This window comes from Lucilia sericata, unplaced genomic scaffold, assembly GCF_015586225.1.
Source record: "Lucilia sericata isolate MDLA Ls3-8-SP2 unplaced genomic scaffold, ASM1558622v1 Contig000274F_arrow, whole genome shotgun sequence".
Classification (NCBI taxonomy): Eukaryota; Metazoa; Arthropoda; class Insecta; order Diptera; family Calliphoridae; genus Lucilia; species Lucilia sericata.
The window spans coordinates 339991-361327 of record NW_023994299.1 but is presented as its reverse complement, the minus strand read 5'-3'; the positions used below and the strand labels follow the sequence as shown (position 1 = coordinate 361327).

The 21337-nt window shown below is 29.0% G+C and overlaps 1 protein-coding gene across 3 annotated transcripts in view; it reads right to left on the bottom strand.

The window, feature by feature from the left end:
* Positions 1–18303, bottom strand: part of LOC119603119 (protein single-minded) — a 50482-nt gene extending 32179 nt beyond the window's left edge. For 2 of the 3 annotated variants that reach the window (XM_037955014.1, XM_037955016.1), the window contains exon 1: positions 4286–4984. In XM_037955014.1, coding sequence (XP_037810942.1) covers positions 4286–4298 — 13 coding nt within the window. In that variant the 5' untranslated portion in view covers positions 4299–4984. Of the gene's footprint in view, positions 1–4285; positions 4985–18083 lie in introns of those variants that run through there. The other variant, XM_037955017.1, reaches the window with a different exon arrangement.
* Positions 18304–21337: the final 3034 nt, after the last annotated feature.

The following is a 21337-nucleotide window of genomic DNA, read 5'->3' as shown; positions in this document are numbered from 1 at the left end:
TTCAATTAGAAACTAAAAAACGATACCAAAAATACATCTTGGAACTTTTAAGTACAGACCCTTATAACAAAAAATATTATTTTTAGATACCCTATGGGTTCTATTAAATTCCAATATTAAATTTTGGTTTTATCTCTGGAAAAAGGGTGAAAAAATTACAAATATAGCCAAAAATCGCCATTTTAATGATATTACATGAAAAGAGGGTACAAATCCCCCAAAATTGTGGGCCAAATGGGCCAAAAATATATCCATGCGGTTGATAGCAACCCCTTAAAACAATATTAAGCATAAAACCATGCGATTCTAAAATTTTTGTATCGTATAATATGATCAAATATGAAATACAGGAAAAATTCGCATACTTTTGTGAAGTAGTTTCATGGACTATTTTTAAAAAAAGCACAACTAATATAAGTAAATGTAAAGTTTTCAAGTTTTAAGGGGCGTGATATCAAAACTAAGGACTATCTAGACAATATAACAAATTAATTTATTTATTTTCCACACAAAATATATTATTAAATTTGGTTTCCTTTCATAGTTTACCTAAATTCGAATACTTATGAGAGACACTGTATATATGTAAATAGAACGAATTTTGTAATAAAAAGAATGAATCGAATATGCATTTTTTCACAAAACATTTTCATTTATATGTAAATAGCATGATACCTATTATACCTACATGACGGATTTCTTTTTGTTTTATTCACTTGTTAATCTAATATACCTACAATGTGTATTTGTTTGTATGTTTGAACTTTATAGACTACTGAACTGGCTGAACCGATTTTCTTAAAATTTTCACAGCGTATTCCTGCATGTCTGGAAGAGGTTATATAAATATTAAATCCGTATATTTGAGATAATATAACAGTTAGAGTCCTCAAATTTTGTGGAGCCACTTTAGTGTCAGTATGATTATTTAGGACAAAAAGTGGGCTGACTAGCATTAGGGGGTGTGGTACCTTCCATAAAAGTTAAATACAAAAATTCGTTTATTTTGCAAACTATTACTTTTAGAATCTTAAAATTTTGCACGAATACCTTTAACATCCATGTAAATATTTTGGCTAATAAATTGGCGGACTACCCTTGGGGGGTGCGGCACCTCTCATATTAATTAAATACCATAATTCGTTTATCTGGGAAACTAACAGAACTATATTCTTTAAATTTTGCACGAAGAACTTTAATATTCATCTAAACATTTTAGAGGAAAAGGAGCGGACTTTCATCTGGGGGGCTTGGAGCCCCCATATGAATTAAATAGAAAAACTCGTATACTATTAGAGCTAGAATCTTCAAATTTTACTTGAAGAGCTTTGACATTCATCTGAACATTAAAAGTATAACGGGCGGACTTTTAAAGGAGGGTCGACTTGGCACCTCCCATATGAATTAAATACAAAATTTCGTTTATCTGGGATACTATTACAATTAGATTCTTCAAATTTTGCGCAAGTTACTTAAATATTCTAAATTTCAGCGAAAACAGTTCAAAATATTTTTGTTAAAACTTTTTTGTATAATTATATTAATATATTTATTGTTAGGTTGAAACATTTTTTATTATAATCGAACACTTTCTTATAAAAAGAAGAAATATTATTAAAATTTCGTAAGCACCTAAAAGAGGATTTTGTTGTATATAATATACAAAAGTTTCTATAAAATATAAAGTTATAAAAAATTTCTAAAATTTTAATAAAAAAATGTATATTCCTAAAAAAATAAGAAAAATGTCGAAACACTTATATATTTATTATTATCGGACGCTTTTTTTTAACGAATTTATTAACTATTTTCTAAGAAAATTTTAAAAATTACGAGAATATTTTTTTAAATTTTGTTGAAAATATTTAAAAAAAATTCTATAATAGAAAGTTATCGAAAATTTGCGAAAAAAAGAAAATATGTATATCCAAAACTTTAATATATGTACATAAATATAAAATTTATTATAAATAATATATTTTTTTGTTTTTTAATAAAATGGAAAATTTATAAGGAAATTTCTATAAAATTTATTGATAATTTTATAAAAGAACTTTGTAAAAAAATGTTCTAAAATATGTAAAAAAGTCGAAACATTTTCAAGAAAATAGAAAATTTTAATGGATAATTTTCCCTTTTTATAAATATGAATACAAATTCAAAATTTGGCGGCGTGATCTAGTTTTATTAAAAATCGAAAATGCATTGCCATGAAAATGATCGTTATAGATCCAAAGTATCTAAACTATTATAAGTAAAATGTCATTATGAAGTAGGTGGAGATTAAAAGCACTCGAATGGAAATGGTTCTGAATAAAGCTTAAATTCAAATCATAACAAGTAAGAGTGTTATATTCGGCTATTCCGAATCTTATATACCCACCATAAAAGCTTATGCCGCAAAAGGAATGTTCTACTGTAAACATCAGGGAGATCTGGCTTAAGTCAATTATTTACGTGATCTACGAATTAACAAAATATTAATTTTCGAAAACATTTAACAATTTTTAACTATGAACATATATGGGAGGTATGGACTGTTTGTCGTAGAATATGGTAGAAAAATTTCGAGTCGTATAACACTTATTCGTTTCGAATTTCATTGCTGTTCTAGTATTTTTCATTCAGTCATAAGCGTAAAAGTAATTATATGAAGGGGACCTTTTATGAGGTAGGGATAATTATGATTCGATACCCAAAAAATTTTGTACATAGATTATGTTTTGTCGGCTATGGTCAGCTATAGACCAATCCCCATAAAATTTGGAATGAAGAATTATAATAAAAATCTTTTTATGACGAGTACAACGATGTAGAACTTGAAATTTTCTCATGGTGGCTTTGTATATGAGGGGTATGTTCAATTGTGGACCGATCCTCATAATATTTTGTAATGCGATTTTCATTAAAACAAAACTTGTTTATGTCAAAATTCATCGTTTTCTAAGCCAGTAATTAGCGTTAAAGTAAATTTCTAAAGGGAACCTTATATGGGGGTAGGATCAATTATGGACCGATCCTTACAAATTTGGTAGAGCGATACTGGCTTATATATAGAGTTTCATTATTATATTCGTTTATTTTCTGAAGAGGACCTTATATGTGGGGTAGGGTCAATTATGGAAAGATTCTCATAAATTTTGGTAGAGAGATTTTGACGCATATAAAACTTATTTATGTCGAATTTCATCGCTATAGTCGTATTTTTAAGTAAGCAATGAGAGTTAAAGTCATTATCTGAAGGGGACCTTATATGGGGGGTATGGTCAATTATGGACCGATCCACATAAAATTTGGTGGAGAGATTTTGGCTTATATAAATATTACTTATGTGGAATTTTATCGCTGTACTCGTATTTATAAGCCAGCAATGAGTGATGAAGTCGCTTTCTGAAGGCAGAGTATTTTTTATGTCGAATTTCATCGCTATATTAGTATTTGTAAGCCGGTAATGAGTATTAATGTCATTTTTTGAAGGGGACCTTATATGGGGGGTAGGGTCAATTATGGACCGATCCTCACAAAATTTGGTAGAGAGATTTTGACGCATATAAAACTTATTTTTGTATCGAATTTCATCGTTATACTCGTAATTTTTAAAATGGTTGTGACTGTTTTTCGGGGGGCTATGCGAAATCGTGGACCGATATAGCCCATTTGCAATACCAAACAAACCTTACCTATAAGGAATATTTGTAAAAATTTTATGTCTCTAGCTCTTTCCGTTCGAACCCTATCGTGCTTTCAACAGACAGACAGACGGACGGACATGGCTAGATCGTCTTAGAATTTAATAAGGACCCAGAATATATATACTTTTGTGGGTCTACGACCAATATTTCGATGTGTTACAAACGGAGTGACAAAATCAGCATTTTTGATGGTGGGTATAAAAATAAGAATATACGACAATTTCATTTTATATAAAACCCAGTGTATACATTTGACACTTGATAGTTTGTGCTGGACAAATAAAGAAAAGTGATAAAAATTTGAAACAAGTGGCAACATACCCATGCCTAAACAAACAGTTACAATGAAAAGAAATACGATATTATAAATACAACAAAAATACAACTAAAATTAAAAAATACGATCCTTGGAAAAGGGCACTCGCGTAAAAAGAAATGTACTTTGCTCTTTGAAAGCATAAAAAATATTAAAAAGAAACCTACATTAAAACCAGACAAAAACATAACAGTGAGTAATAAAAGCTTGAGTAAAAAGGGAAGGGGGAATACAAAAAAAGAAGTAAAGTAAACAATAACATAAAATTGAACATTACTTTTTGGATCCATTTCGTTGTGAGACCAAGACAGGGTAGTTAATAATCCAAGGCAGCATAGCTGAAACAAGGCAGACAAACAACGGTCAATGGAACCACATTAATCCAACAGCAGCAATGCAAGCAAAGGCACCAGTAATAGTAGTAGTAGTAGTATTTAGACTATGGTTGACAAATATTTACAAACAACAGACATCAGCCATTGACTGACTGGTCTTGTCTTGCTGGTTTTGGATTTTTGAAAATAATAATTACTTTTTTTCTTCGTTATTTTTTTTTTAATTTGAAATCACTTCAAGCACCATAAAAATTAATGTAAGAATTGATCATAAACATTTGTTTAAGCTTCTGTATATTTCCAAGTTTTTTGTTTTATAAAGCACTTTATTATTTATGTTTATTTATGATTCTTTTTCTGTTTATAAAGATCAAATAACACTTGTTGTTAAATTAAAAAAAAAAAAAAAAAACAATTTGAATCCCTTTAAGAAACGTTCAACTTTCGCGTTTAAAATTTGTTTACATTAGACGTGAGGATACCAGACTTTTTTTTAATAAATTTTTTATATGGATTTTTTTTTACCAAGATCTTGTTAAACATGACATAATGGTCTATTTATTTTAATTTTTAATTTTTTTACGTAAACTTTTCTATGTCTACTTCTGTGTCTTTTAAAACGCGTTATGTGATGTTGGTTGTTGTCGTTGCAACTGAATACTTCAGAACATTCGAAATCTTTATGGAGCCCCTATACTTTCAATCAATTTATTACTACTACAACAACAACTGCTTATTACTACTACTGCTATTAGCAATTCACCAACCACTACTGCTGTGAACAATCAACGTCGTCAGCAGCACAACCAACCAACCAACAACAATATTCTAGTAAAACAATGCAAACGACGATAAATGTAAGAACAACAATTGCTAATTTTTTTAAACTGAATTTAATGAAGTGTAGTTTTTTAACATTATAAAGCGAGCTTTACTTTGTTGTCAGCGTTAAGAATTATTTAATTTGTACTCAATTTATTTATTGATAATTTTATAACAAATAGAAAATATATATTAAAACTTTGTAAAAAACATTGTCTAAAATATGTAAAAAATTATGGAAAATTTTCTAGAAAATAATTTTCTAGAAAGTGGAAAAATATAAAATTTTTCAAAAATTTACAAAAAAAAATACATATATTGTTTAATATTTTAAAAAATTTACAATTTATAAAGATATGAAAACATGAAGAAAAACCGAAAATTATTCAACTAAAAATATGTATTTGAAAAACTGAAAATTTATTAAAAATTTTCGAAAAAATCAAAAAATAAAAATATTTCGGAAATTTTACAAAAATAGGAAATTTATTAAAAATCTGTTCTAAAAAACAAGTTCTAAACAAAAGCAAATCTTATCACTTCAGATTCTTGAAAAAATCCATGGTCCATGGGACTAGTGATTTGGCCTTTACTTCTAGAACGCTAGTTCTTTTCAAAGAACTACTTATTAGTTACTACTTAGTTAGTTATGCATTGGTACTACACACTAACATAATGGAAAACATACTAGTTTCGAAGCAATTTTTGGAACCAATTGAAGAAAAATTAAATAAATTTTTTTTTTCATTAAATCAGAAAAAAGTATTATAAAACAAGAAATATTCAACCTAGTGACCAAATTATATTCCGGCCCGACAATTTCACCATCATTTCAGACTTTTGAGATATCGTGTCCTAAAGTTCGACAACGAAGACACCTTTATTTTTTTAAAAAAATCTGGAAGTCCAACCTGTCGATCCATTAGTTAGCGTCGCAATATTAAATTTTAAGATTATATAGATCTTAACGTGGAAAGTCCACAAGTGCAACCTAAGACCTGCAATAAAGTTTAATAATAAATTTTGATCTATTTTATTTAATTAATTTCAGAATTAATTCTTTTATACATTACACAGGCCAACGATGAAAAAACTTTTTGCATAATTTTCACTAATCCCAGTATTATTTGGTGTGCTGATTCCGAATATGGAAATAAAAAAGTCGTATCACCCACCAGTTTTCAAGATTTTCATATTTTAATCCTTCTGACTGTATATATGAGTCCCAAATACAAAATTCTGTAATTTTATAGAAGTTGCGAATAGTTGCCCTTTCTGGTCCTAGGCTTATACTTAAAGAAATGCATTCTTGAAAAATTTAGCGCGATAGGACCACAACTGAAATGTGAGTTTTTATTCTCATTAGATAGCGTAACCCTACTTGGGGTATAGTCATAAAAGGGAAACCCTTTAGGCGGCAGTTTCAAAAATCCAGTTTTAAACTTTTAGCAATTTGGAAACACATTTCAAAATTTTAAGAAAATATCCATGTGACTTATAAACAATAAAGAAGGGAATAAAAAAGTAAAGAAATTAGGTCGATATCTCTCACATATTAACGGTAAATGCGATTTGAATTTTCAGGATTTCGGAGAAAACTATTTTTTGTTTAAATTTTTGAACATAAGGCTTTATTCTTTACTGTTAAGCATTTTTTATAAAACTTTTAAAGAACATATAATTCAAGATAATAGGAAACATATGTATATCTGAAGTTTTAGTAAAATCGTATAATGTTAACCCATAAACTGTGAAGATCAAACTTAAGCTATGCGATATAGGGAAATTCTCTTGAAACCAAAGTGAAATATTATTTTGTTTTCATCCGATTTAAATGAAACTTAGCAAAAAATGAAGACCCGTATTTATGATGACATCGAAAAAATTTGAATTAACCCTTAAACCTAAAAGAAGAAGAAGTAAGAATGTTTTGATCTTACAATTCCTATAACAATTTCAGTATACGCTTATTATTATTGATTTTCTTAAAATTGTCAATTTGTTTAACAAATTGTTTTGGAACAATTAAAACAATTCTTTAGAATATATTTTATTGCCCCTAATCTTGTTCTTACCTGGCAAAATTCTGTTATGATTGTCTATATAACTAACTGGCGTTGTCCGTGACTTTTGTTGAGTTTGCATTAAAGTGCAATATTTATTTTTTTGTTTTGTTTTATTTCACCAAAAATTTCTCTATAATTTCTTTTTATGTCATATTTACTACTTTATCAATTTCATAACTCAAGAACTTTCCATATTTACTTTTACCGCCTTCAAAAAACTGCTGATCGTTTGTAGTTTTTATTTTTCAATGTCAATTTACCATTTCACTTTCTTTTTTAAGAATTTTACCTAGTAATTTTTTTTGGAATTATGATTTAATTTGTAAACATTGTGAACTTCTTTTTTTTATTATTGTAGTAATAAGTTTTGAATGTCAATATGTTGACGTCATTAAATAAATAAATGATTTTTGAAAAGCAAACTTAAAGTTTTCTTTTGTTTAAGTTTTTTTTGTCCCTTTGCTGATCACGCGAATTATACTTTTGTTTTGTTTTTTTTTATACTTTTTAGATCTCGTCTGTGCATTAAATGGTGTTTTTTTGAGCACGTGGCTTTTGTTTTGATTTTATTGTTGAGTTAATTGTTGTTGTTGTCATTATTGTTTAGATATGGTTTATTGTTTATTCTGCGAAATTTATTTAACAATAGTTTTTTTAATAATGTTTTGATTGGAAGTTATTAAATAATATGTATGAACGTTCACAAGATTCAGAGATTCAGATTGTGGGAATCAATTTTTTAAAGAAGGAGTTTTGAACAGTGGTTCATCATCCCAAAAGTCTAAACTGTCGACTTTATAATAAAGGTTAACTAACCTCTTTTATATATTCTTCCATCCTAGTTTGAGATATCTTAGGCTTAAGTTTGAAACGAGATATCGTGTCCTAAAGTTATTAGACTTTCAGTCTTATTAGACTTTATAAATAAAAGGTGTTATAACGTCTTAAATATGGAGAATTTTTTTCAAACATTAGGTCGTTTCAAACATTAGGTCGTTTCAAACTTAAGGTTAAGTTATTAGACATTGGAAGATATTACAGAGTCGACAGCATAGACTTCCAGATGATATCATAAATTTGATTAAAAAAAGTGTATCTTGCGACTAAACTATGGCAACATGGTGTTTTTTAAACTACAGGACACGACATCTGAGTTCAAACTTAAGTTTAAGATATCTCAAAAAAGGAAGAAGATATAAAAGAAGTTTAACATTTATAATTTCAGATGACGCAATAAGTTTCTTAGAACTTCTTAAATATAGTAAAACACGGGAGTGATTCAAAATATAGGACACAATATCTCGAAAACCTAGATTCTGATTTTGAAAATTATACCTTTGTCTCTGTTTCTTTTTAAACCAGAAATAATAATACATTTTAATTCTCTTCTTTTTAACTTCTTATTTCATTTATATTGAAAAAATATTCCCTGCAACATTTCTATTAAAATGTTACACTCCTATATATATATGCCTTATCCCTTTAATCTATTTTATCATCTTTTAAAATTTATTCCAAAACGCGTACTGTCATTTTTATTCAATAATAAAATTTAAAAAAAATCCTTAAAATCGATAAGCCAAAGAAAATACTAAAAATAAAACAAATATACCAACAAAAAGGACGTGTCATAAGTACACTTTTGAATTTTCAAAACAAAATTTAAAAAAAAATAATAAATAAATAAATAAATAATTTAATTACAACATTTAACAAACCAAAACACACAGCTATTGTTGTAAACACGTTCAAAAAATTTCCAATCGAATTTATTCGATCAGGATAAGATTGAACATGAATAAAATATTGAATGAACAAAAAGAAAAAGAACAATAATAAAATTGTAAAGGACGTAATTTGTTCGCTTATCTCCTAAACATTCCAGCATAAGAAAGAACGTACATATAAAGCATAAACGCATGATGACAATAACAAGATTTTGCAACAATATTGTTGTTTATTGTCCTGTTTTGTTGTTATCCTTAGATCGGATAACTCGCGGCTACCCGCATTCTATACATACATATATTCTATTTGTAATTTGTTCTTTATTATTTTCATACTTTCTTTGGAGTTTTTTCTAAAGGGTTTTTTAACAATATTTTTTTATAAAAAGAGGGTAAATTATATTTTATTATTTATCAGTTTTTCTGAACTGATTGATCGAGATATTGATCTCTTAGCAAAATAAATTTTGTAACTAAAATCTTTTAAAAAATTTACATACTCAATTGCGTCTTCTTTGTGTTTCTAATGAAATTTAATCAAGTCTCATGCTCATTTATTATAAATGCTGGAATTGTATGTGTTTTATATTGAAGTGAATAAATAATTTAATGGAAATTTTTATTACAATTACTTGTAGGCGTTTTAAATAGAAATAACAAAGTTGTTTTTGTTCTTTTTGTACAATATGCACTTGTTTTTTAGACTACTCTGTGTTTTCTTAGGTAAATTATGTTTGAAATTCAAAACTATTATAAAATTTTCATAAATGCGCAGTAAAACAAGTAAGAAAATATAATTATTATGCCCGACTATATAATACCCTACACCTGCTATGAGAAGGTGGTCGTTATTGCCGATTCTCAAGGATTTTATTAGAATGGTTAAGGTTTATATGAAACATGTTTGTCGAATTTCTTCGTGATACAAGTATTTATAAGACAATTAATTATACATGCCAACAAATTCTGCTATACTAAATCCGAAGCCGTATCACATCAAGTTTTCGAGATATTGTTACATAAATATTGAAAAACCTCCTTTTAATGTTATATTTGTGATGTTATAACAAAGCGAAAATACCTTTATTTAAAAAATCTATTATGTCATCTAAAAGTCCAACATGTGGTCTTTTGAACAAATATTTCATCTCTACTATATCTTCTTTCTTCTTCGAGATATCTTAACTTAAAACATTTCGCCTTTTATGCCACAATTTTTAGGACACGTTATCTTGAAATCCTGATGTGATGGAGAAAGTCGAAGATTTGGTTTCAACGCAGCTCAGGCCTGCCAGATTTGCCGATTTATCGGCATTTTGCCGATATTTTACCTTCCAAATTGGAAAATGCCGATTTCCCGATTTTTGCTTCAAAAATGCCGATTTTTTGCCCAATCGAACAAATTAACGAATTTATTATAACTTTACATAAGCAAAAATTACATGGAGCTTTTAAAACAATTGGAAAAGGAAAATTTACAGTACGGTAGAACACAATTTGCTCCATCACCAATGTCAATTGGATCGATTATGAAAAGGAAACACAATTTATGTGTAATCCTGAATATGTTCTAAAAGTCTGATCTAAGGGTGCTAAAATTTTAAAATTTTTAAGAAATTTTTTATGGTTCGAAAATAAATTTACACATTTTTGTGGAAAAGTTAAAAAATCTGGAGAAAATTTCCCATTATAAAAATGTACTCAGCAAAATCTTTACCTATCCGGTTTTTGTTCGACGATAACCAATAACAAATGTGATAACCCCACTTTCTTGGATTTAAAATCGGCTTTGCACTAATTTTCTGTGTTTATTAGTCTATTCTATTTGATCGTGCAATTTGGAATGGTTTTAACAAAAATTTAAAAAACAATATTTTTTCAAAAAACTTCTAATATTGACTAGGATTAGGACCATTAACTAATTCCACATTAGACACACGCTCTAGACAATTGGTTACAAATCCTATTGTAAAAATTAATTAATATTGTTGATAACGATCACTCACTGTCAAGTAATGTATGAAATAACTACATCACTCATAACCAAAATTTGAAAATTTTTTACAGGGTAAATGTATAGTAATCCACAATTAATTATGCATTTACATTTTTCTGCAAAAGTGACACAAATTCTAATAGATTTTATTCCAGTAAACCAAAGTTTCGGTGTACCCTTACAAAGAGTTCTTTTATTAGACCTATTCTGAATAAAAATTCCCTGAGTTATGCATGTATTTAAAAACAATATTGTGATTTTTGAATTTATTTGTGTTATGTTTCTTTGGTACAAAATAGTGTTTCTTTCAATTGTCAATTTATTGCCGATTTTTAAAACGTAAGTGCTGATAAAGGCCGATTTTTTGGGAAAAAATTGCCGATATTTCTACAAATTTATCTGGCAGCCCTGACGCAGCTTAATTTTTTAGAAAATTATACTTTAATCTCTGGTATTCGGAAGAGCTAAAAAACGATAAGAAGGCGAAATCAAGAGAAAAACTAATCTGATAGAAATGCGAATTTAGAAATTCGGAAATAAGTCGAATAGTGAACATTGACAAATTTTTAGATCGTTTTTTCGAATTCGATTGTTTAAAGCATACGTATATAATACAAATAAGAAAACAATTGCAGATTTCTTTAACAATTCTTTAACTAAACTTCCATTTACAAATGAGTTCACATCTGATAAGATTAATCAAGAAATATTCGTATAGGCAAGATACATAATTCAAACAGAACTAATCGGTTGTCCTTCTCCTTGCAGAAATCGGATATAGCTGTAACACATATATTTTTATTATAAGGAAATTTTGAAAAATTCTGCATGCCTTTAATCAAAAAGTAAGATGTCGGGTAAATTAAGTCTTAACAAATAGTATATTCGATTGTGATGAATCAGGGTTATTTTCGAATGATGGCATTATATGGGTGCTTGACCAAACTTCACAGAATTCGAGAGATCCATCAAATTCCTATAACAAACTAGCATTAATCGATATACTTCGCTGTACTATACATTCAATCAAGGCGCTGCGTTTTTATTTTATATTTCTGGGTTCCAAAGTATCAAAAAGTCCACTATTATAAACTCTCACTTAATTTGGATCCTATGTATTTGACTGATTTTGTGTTTCTATATTTTATTGCAGGAAATTAAAATAATTACCAGAAACAAAAAGTACCAGAAAGTCCGCTTTTATAGATAGATTTTCATTTAATCAGGAAAAAACAAAAAAGTACCAAAATGTTTACTCTTATAAATTTCCATTCTAACAGGATTCTATATATCGGATTTTATATTTCTAGGTTCGATATTGCAAAAAAATCAAAAAGTACCAGTTAAAGAACGAAAAGGTACCAAGAAGTGCTATTAAATTAAATATTAAATACTATCATTTTAGGATTTTGCTTGTTTAATTGTACGTTTCTAGGTTCAATATTACAAAAAATTCAAAAAGTACCAGTTGAAGATTGAAAAGGTACCAAAATAGCCCTTAGTATCTAAAGTATCTAAATGTCCCCTTTAACAGATTTTCATTCAACCAGCGTGCTCCGTGTTTAATTGTACGTACATTTCTGTATTCAATATTATAGAAGATCCAAAAAGTACCAGTTGCAGAACGAAAAGTACCAAAATGTTCACTCTTTCTTATAGATCGTCTTAGAGAGGTTATAAACAGTGGAATAATCCTCTAAATTTCTAAAACCGAAGTTTAATAAACACTGATCAATTTTTCGAACAAACATCATTATTTAGTGATTTAAAATATAAAAATTTCTAACTACCAAATAGTACTTTATTTATGGGTTTGTTATTATTTTTTCTATTTTCAAATTCACATACTCATGCATTCTAGAAACAACAACAACAACAACAACAAAAACTAATCTCAAACTAATATTAAGTGTCGTTTTTTACGGCTCATTGATAACGCGTTACGCTAAGATCCTATTACACGGAAGTTTTCTTTGTTTTTGTTGTTGTTTTGCTGTTTGATTTCTCCAACATGTAAGTAATTCTTTAATACTTCGTCATTTGTCGTAATAGACACTGTGACGCTACATTTACTATAAGCATTTACTAGGGCAGGAAAGTAAAAAAAAAATAAACCAACAAAATTATTTGGTTTCTAGAGTAGAGTTTAGAACGATTAGCAACAACTTGAAATTTAGTTTTAAGAACATTTACAATCATCTAAAGAGGATTTTGCGGCTCAATCACATTACATACATATTACAACAAATTATGTAGATTGAGCATGAAATTGTAAAGTATATATGGAAAACGACCGTCCTGTCGGTTGGTCTCTTGATGAGTGTGACACAATTGCAACATTTGTATATGATTGTATGTATGTATACTTGCAACACTTTAGTTATGTTTCTAAGGAAATCTTTGTAAAACGCTCAACATGTATATTATATTTTTGTATTATTATTGTTGTATTGTATAGTACCTAGTTTTAGTTGTTGTTGTTTGTCACACATGCGTTGCAAAAACATCATCGTCTTCCTTCTGCTGCTCTCTTCTCTTGCCGTCTGCCTAGTTACTAATAAAATGTCACATTGTTGCATGTTAAAGTTTTAGGATTTTTATTTTATAGCAGGCATTTAAAAGAGTGACCTATTGCAGTTTGTAGGTCTAGTGGAGAAGTTCACAACACTATACTTAGAATTTTAAATATACTCCGGAAATCGGTAGCCTTCTCCGGAAAACGGAATTTTAATTGTTGTGGAACTTACAAATTTGTATCTAAAATTTCTATAATCCAACATTGACAGACAATCGGTCATATACATGGCTAGATGATCTTAGTATCGCGAAATTTGTTTCGCTAGACCTTGATATTTGTTCATAAACGATAAACTCAAGAACTACTACAACTAAAGGGACATAAATTCAAATATATGTCCCAGAATCATTCCTGTAAATATATGTCATCAAATAATATATTTGATTTTTACTTCCAATCCACTCTTTTTCACAACTGTCCAATTTTATTTACAGCTCTTACTGATTTCTTTGTAAAGATCCTCAAACGAGAAGAGAAGAAATAAAAACAACAACAAAAACACCTAAAAAAACATCACTTTCCATTTGTTCTGGAGTTGGTCAATTGGTCGCACATACTAATTTAAGTTATTGTGAGCTAGTTTTCTGCCTTTTTAAAAGCCACGCGCATCTTCTCTCGTAACACCTTGAAATTGTCATCATTATTGTATACAAAAATTTCTTGAAATTCCAAAACTCCACATTCACTAATAATGTCTGCCGTAATCGGTCGTAATACTGTGTTGTGCCAGTGTTCATGCATAATTTTGATATTTCTTCTTTAGAAAAGTATGCGTATATTTCTGGTTGTAGGATTTTTACTTAGTTTTCTGTTGTCATAAAGTTAATTCATATTTTTTGTTATTTAATGTCTGGAGTTTTTGAAAAAAATATTAAAATTGTCTCCCTTTTTAAATAATTTTTTTTATTTCAATTCTTTGAAATTCATATATAATTTTGCATATTCCAAAAGCAACTTTTAAATACATTTTGCATTTAACGGATAATTTATTTTAATATCTTATTGCAATATTTTATGGTTATTTTTAATGTATTTAAATATATATTTCATAATAATTAAAGAAAATTATTCAAAAGGGAAACAAAATACTCTACAACAGTGATGTTAATGGTTGAAAATTTTAATAATTTTTTTTTAGAAAATTTTAGTAGAAAAATGTCAATGAAAAAAAATTTGAAAATGTTGTTTGCAGTTTGTTATGAAAGAAAGGAATTTATAGAAAAGAACATTTATTTCCCTGTAAAGCTTGAGGCCCTATGTTCCTAATAGGAATAACAGGAATTTATATACATATATATAAAGCTATGTTCTCATTACTATCATATAGCAATCTCCACGTAAGGGACCCTCCAAATTAACAGTCCTCAAGACCCTTAATAATTGAATTTGTATCCCATTTGGTGCAGTAGTTCTTTAATTTGATTACTCTTTTATCAATATACCTATAGTTTTATTTAAGGATGTTTTTGACACTCTTCTAACTGAAGATGTGGTGTCACACAAATTTTATGGAAATATGTGTAAGAAAAAACAGAATCGTTATTCGTTAAGTTACCAACATATATGTACATTTGGGCAATATTGTGAAGTGATCCAATTTAAAAAATCGTTTTGGATGAAATTTGACCAAAATGTCCAACTTAGACTCGCTCTAACTCTGGCAATTCTTGACTGAATAAATGATGTAACATATATCCTTCATTCAAAATAACTAAATAACTCTTTTACGTATTTGGAACATCAGTGTCCCAAGGTAATTTTTTGGAATTTTTCTCGATGTAGATCATAGTTTGGAGTTCACAGCTACGGTAAATGGTTATTTCTAAAGAATACGTTAAAAGGATATCATACTTTGATCTCTGAGTCAGATGTTCACCATACATTTCAGTAAAAACAAGTAAGAAATTATGGTCGGGCGAGGCAGACCATATAATACCCTACACCAGTTATAAAAAAAATGTGATTTAGTTTTTATAATAAAGCATTTAAGTGGAATTGTACCTTAAGCCATTTATTGTTGAATAAAATTGTCATATTTTGAAGGGGGCTTTGTATAGGGTATAGGGTCAAATGAGGACCTATAATTATAAAATACAAGAAGGTCATCAAGGCTAGTATAGAAAATGGTATTACCATTTCCAATAGGCTTCGTCTCTGTTACAATAAAAGATGATGTGCCAAATTTCATTGAATTATCTTCAAAATTGCGACCTGTAGTTTGACTACTAGGTTTACAAGCCCTATTCGGGAGTTCAGTTGTATGGGGGCCAGGTGAAATAATGGACCGATCTTAACCATTTTCAATGGGCTTCGTCCCTAGGATAATGTAAGATAATGTATTTGCTACCTGTAGTTTGATTACAAGACGGATTACAGACGGACGGCGCCCACAGGGCTTAACATATGTATTTACCGACAATTAGAAGGCAATACCGAAGGCAATTAGAAGGCTATAAGGTCATAAAGTTAAATCTAAAACCGTATAGGATTTTAAGAAAGCTTTACCTGAATACTCTCCCAAAGGTAAGGTTTACATCATATGGGTACCAAGCCAATCGGGAGTAGACGGCAATGAAAGGGTGAATGTAATAGCTTTAAAGGGAAGAGAGCACGAGGTAGTTAACCTAACGAACGCAAAACCATTCGACGCAACTAAAGCTGAATTAAAAATATGAGTGAGAGAATCCCATAAGACATCTTGGAATAATGAAACGGTGGGTAGAATCACAAGGATCCCATGGGGTGACCCTAGACGAGAAATCTCCTCAAAATGAGCAAGTCTGAGTTTTGTATGATGGTACATATTCTGAGTGGACACACAGGATTACAAAATTGGACTTGTGGATACATTCGTCGAAGTTAGATCGAAATATCTTGAGAGTGATATTACTCCGGAATCCGGATATAACATTCCTCACGAACACTGATTGGAAAATTTTTAGGAATTACGTCCAGGAAACATGTTAACACTATGTTTCTTACATGAAAAGGAGCGCACAACAGGGGCCTATGTATTTCTTCGGATTTAATGTAGTATACATATATCAACCTAACCTATACAAATAATATTTATAATTCTTAAATGGTTAGTAATATTTTAGTCATAAGAGATTTAAGTTTATTGCTAATTAAAAACACTTTAAATCTCTTCATACAAGACAACAAAGTGATATTTTTCTAAATTCTAAATGCGTTGTTAAAGGTAAAGTATACCTTTAACATTGGGAATATTTAATAATTACTTAGATTGTTTAAATTTCTTATTATAAATTTTCAAACAAACTGTTAACTTAATTTGATTAATAAATTAAAATTTTTAATTATTAAATATTTAATTTATTCAATTAACGCAATAATTCATTTTTATAATTTGTTTTAATATTAATTGTTATTATTTCTTTAATTGGAAAGAAAGTTTTTTTTATTTTTTTTACAAATTTGATAAGCGATAAGCTTAATACAATTATTTTGATAATTGAAACGGATTTTCAGTTTATTCTGTGTAATAAGCATCGGTAGTTTATTTTCAATTAACATGTTTTTCTCTTTCTTTAGTTTAAATTTAATCAATTTTTTATTTGTCTTAATTATCTGGTTGTTTAAAACCTAAGTTTACAAATTTGATTAAATTTTTAATTGATTCAATTAGTTTTTTAATTGATTGAAAAAAATTTTCTGGCCAACTTTTCTATTTTAGTTTTTTTTTTAAATATTTTATTTTGATTTCTTATGCTAACAATGTTTATAATTCCTAAATAGTCAATACGATTTTAGCCATATAATATTCAAGTTTCCTGACAATTTATAAAACACTTTATATGTTCAAATTTGATAATAAAGTGATATTTTTTGTAAATGCTCAACGCATTGTTAAAGGTCAAGCATTCCTTTAACATTGTGAGTAATCAGTTAATAATTTGATTGTTTTAATCATCAACTTAATTGGTTTTTAATACATTGTCTACCAAACAAACTAATTCATTTGATTAATAAATTAATAAAAATTAGATTTTATTTTTATTAAATATTTAATTTATACAATTAATGAATTAATCAATTTTAAATTTTTTCTCAATTATTGATATTAATTGTTCTGATTAATTCGTTATTTGAAAAAAAAAAAGTATTTTTTTATTTTTTTTACAAATTTGATAATTGATATCATCATTTTGGTGATAGGTGCAAAACTTGCTTGATACAATTATTTTCATAATTGAAACATATTTTTAGTTTTTTCTGTGTATTGAAGCACGATAAGAACTGTTAAAAAATATGATTATTTTAGGAATTTTACAACCTTTTGAATAAAAAATTCTATTAATATTTCCAACGGGATCTATTGCAAATTATTTTTTGTTTGATTCTGACGCATGCTTAAGATTAAATGACTTATTTTTAACTGTAATATTTCTCTACATATAAGACTGGATTATTAGTACTCAATTCAAAAACCCCAACTTTTGACTTTATGTCTTGTGGTAAATGGTCAAAAAATTTAATCTTTTCTAAAAATTCTTATTAGATAAAGAAATAAATAAAATTTGCACTTACTTTTGTCAAGTATCCGTTTTGCCGCCGGTAATTGTTTTAAACAGCACACAAATATCCGCTAAGAAAATTGTCCGGTTAAAAAAATTCCAATTGCTCCAGATAAGAAAGTTTGTTCAGCTGGTAAAAAATTTGTTATAGGCAGGACAGGATCAGCAGCATAATTTATTTAAAAAAATTTAATGTGTTTTAAAAATTCAAAAATAATTTGTTTTTTTTTTTCACAGGCCACAATAATAAACTTTTAGTTATTTTTCATTTCATTTTTTAAATGCTTTTCATTTAAATTTTTAAGGATTTTGTAATTAAAGCATTTTCACAAAAAATGCAATTTTTAATTATTTTCTAAGAATTATTTTATGTGTACGTAAAAAAAATTAACACCACAATTATTAATACACTTTTTGAGTAACGATTTATTTAATTCTCTTTATATTTTGTTTTTATTTTTCTATTCATTAAGCTCTTCAATGAGTAATTAGAATATTTTGCCGTTATGTGTGAGATTTTTTTTTTTCAAATAAACTTTAAAAAAAATTACAAAATAGAAGAAGCTTATGCTTTTTTAAATTAATTAAAATAATAATGATATTTTAGCGCGTTTTATAAGACACGAACAAATCACGACGAATGAAGAAACGCAATTGGATATTTAAAGATGAAACAAACTGATGAAATGGTCCATCAACATCCACACAACAAAAAGCCATTACTATATACAACAACAGCAACTAAACATGGAGAACAACGCACTCGCTTTACAATAAGAAGAATGAACATTCATTACACTTCTCATAGATGAACTTGTATAAAGAATGGGAATTGCAACGGAAATGAACCAACAAACGTACGAACGAACGAAAGAAAGACGAACGGACGGATATTAAAGGAACAAACGAAAACAGCGAATGACAGCAATTGCTGTCAACAGCAGCTACGTATTTTATAGACGTCTGCAGCGAGGAGATTAAATAGAAATTTAACTACGACGTAATGTACTTTAAAGTATGACCAAAAACTTCAGAGTTTTAATTTGAAATAATTTTAAACTCATATGACTAAAAAGAAATTTGGAAAAGATAGCGAGCGATTAATTGAATATACAAATTTTCCAAAGTATTGTTAACGACACGTACATATTATTTCATATGACGTACAAGTAAGGAAAGTAAGAAAAATAAACAAAATACAAAAACTCCTCCATTGACGTCAACTTCGCGGTCAACGTTATTTTATTGTAGATTTACGTGTTACAAAATTTGTTTTGTAACTACTTGTTTCAATGTTGAACGTGTGTTTTGTGGGTTTATCCTGCTGCGTAGAACGCAGCATGTGTTCAGCAGCAGAGCAGCAGCAACAACAACATAAACAATACTCACGTGCAGCTTAGAATACAATGGGAAAAAAGTACTCACCAAACGTGTATGTTTAATTTTTTTTTTTGAGTTAAATAAAAGTGCGAGGGCGCAACGTTGACGTTAAGTGAGTGAATGACTAACTACGTTGTGTGTGAAAGTGTTAGTGTATTTAAGTGAAGTGATTGGTTTTTATATGTTCATTCATTCAGTCATTCATTCATTCGTTTGTTTATATTTAAACACTCAACATACTCTCATACAGTGCGGGAAAATTTTAAATAATCCTAGCGATATATACATACATGTTTGACAAAATCTTAGGAAACAATGACCGTGAATTTCGAATATTGTAATATGTATTCCGATTCTAAAGATGTACACCACTCTTGTTTAACAATAAATTTCTCTGATAAGAAGGATAAATCTTCCATACAATTGGAAAACGAATGGATCCATGAGATCTTTACCTTTTTCCTAATCCTTCGTGCGCTCTCGTCTTCTGCTCTAGGTCCATTAATCTGATATATAAAAAGTCTAGGTGTTACCTTTTCACACAGAATCGGTTGAGAGACCCACAATCTCAGTGTTATTCGAGCAAGAATTTAATTCCGAAAGAAATATTCTCCATTCTATTCTATTCTATTCTATTCTCATTGTATTCGGCTAGAGTTCACCAAGCTTCATGAAAGATTCTGATTGTTATCACATCCAATAATCTTCACTGCATTTTACCAGTCGCATGCTTTGGATGGCCCAATGCATACCTCGTTCAGTCGTCCTGTCTTCTACTCTCAACCTTATATTCTGCAGCACAATCTCAATGTCATTTAAAAACTAGATCTGGTTCAGAGGGAATATTTTTGTCCTGGTATTAGGCTAGAGTTCACCAACTTCTTCGATTGAGTTTTTAACAAAGATTCTTCTCGTTGACCCACTCAATACAGCAAGTTATCCCGCTTATTTGTGAGTCCTTGTTCAATCATCCTGTCTTCTGCTCTAAACCATTTATTCTGAAGTTTAAAGAATTTGAAAAGGGAACCATAATCGCGAAAAGCTATCTGGTTCAAAGGGCATATTTCTATTGTTTGTGCCAATAAAATACAGCAAGATTATCATGCTCATAAGAGTTTCTCAATCTGTGATCTTTATCGCTTTATACCAGGTGAGGTTGCAGGACCCTAATCATACGCTAATAATCCTCGAATGAAGGACAACTTGCTTGATGTCATTAATGTATTGTGATTCTATGATCATAACGTGACCTTAGATGAGAATGCGCTTAAATGAAGAGCCTGTGAGTTGGTGACCGTAATCGATCCAATGCTATGTTATAGTCGTATTTAATGCTTGCTGATGTTCTGATCAATCTACTTCCGGAATGAACTGACATCCACTACTGTAGTATTCAGCATTTCCTCATATTTGTGTCTTAAGTGCTTTTTCCTGACAGTGAATGTCGCTGAGTCGTGAATACTTTTAGACGTTTCCTTCAATTCTTGAAATTTTCCGTACTTTCAAATCTTGCAAGCTGTATTGTCTAGTCAGTATCTCGACCATGCCAGTAGCGCAGACAACCAAACTACCAATCGGTGTCTTTCGAAAAAGGATGTGGTGCAGAATATTCCGTCCTTGCAATTCTAAAGTTCGGCAGCGTCTTCGATTGAGTTTTTAAGATTCTTCTTGTTGTCGGATCCAGTAACATTCACGACCTTTAACCAGTTGGGTCATCTTAGTCTCGTTCAAAAGATTTTTATCCTCGTAAATGTTTGTCAATTTGAGATCTTTATATTTTTATGCTAGGCCAGTTTGCTAAACCTTCAGCATACTCCAATCCAATCCTCGATTGAAGGAAATTTATTGTCCTGGTAAAAATTACCCCTTTTAAATCTTGATGTAGCC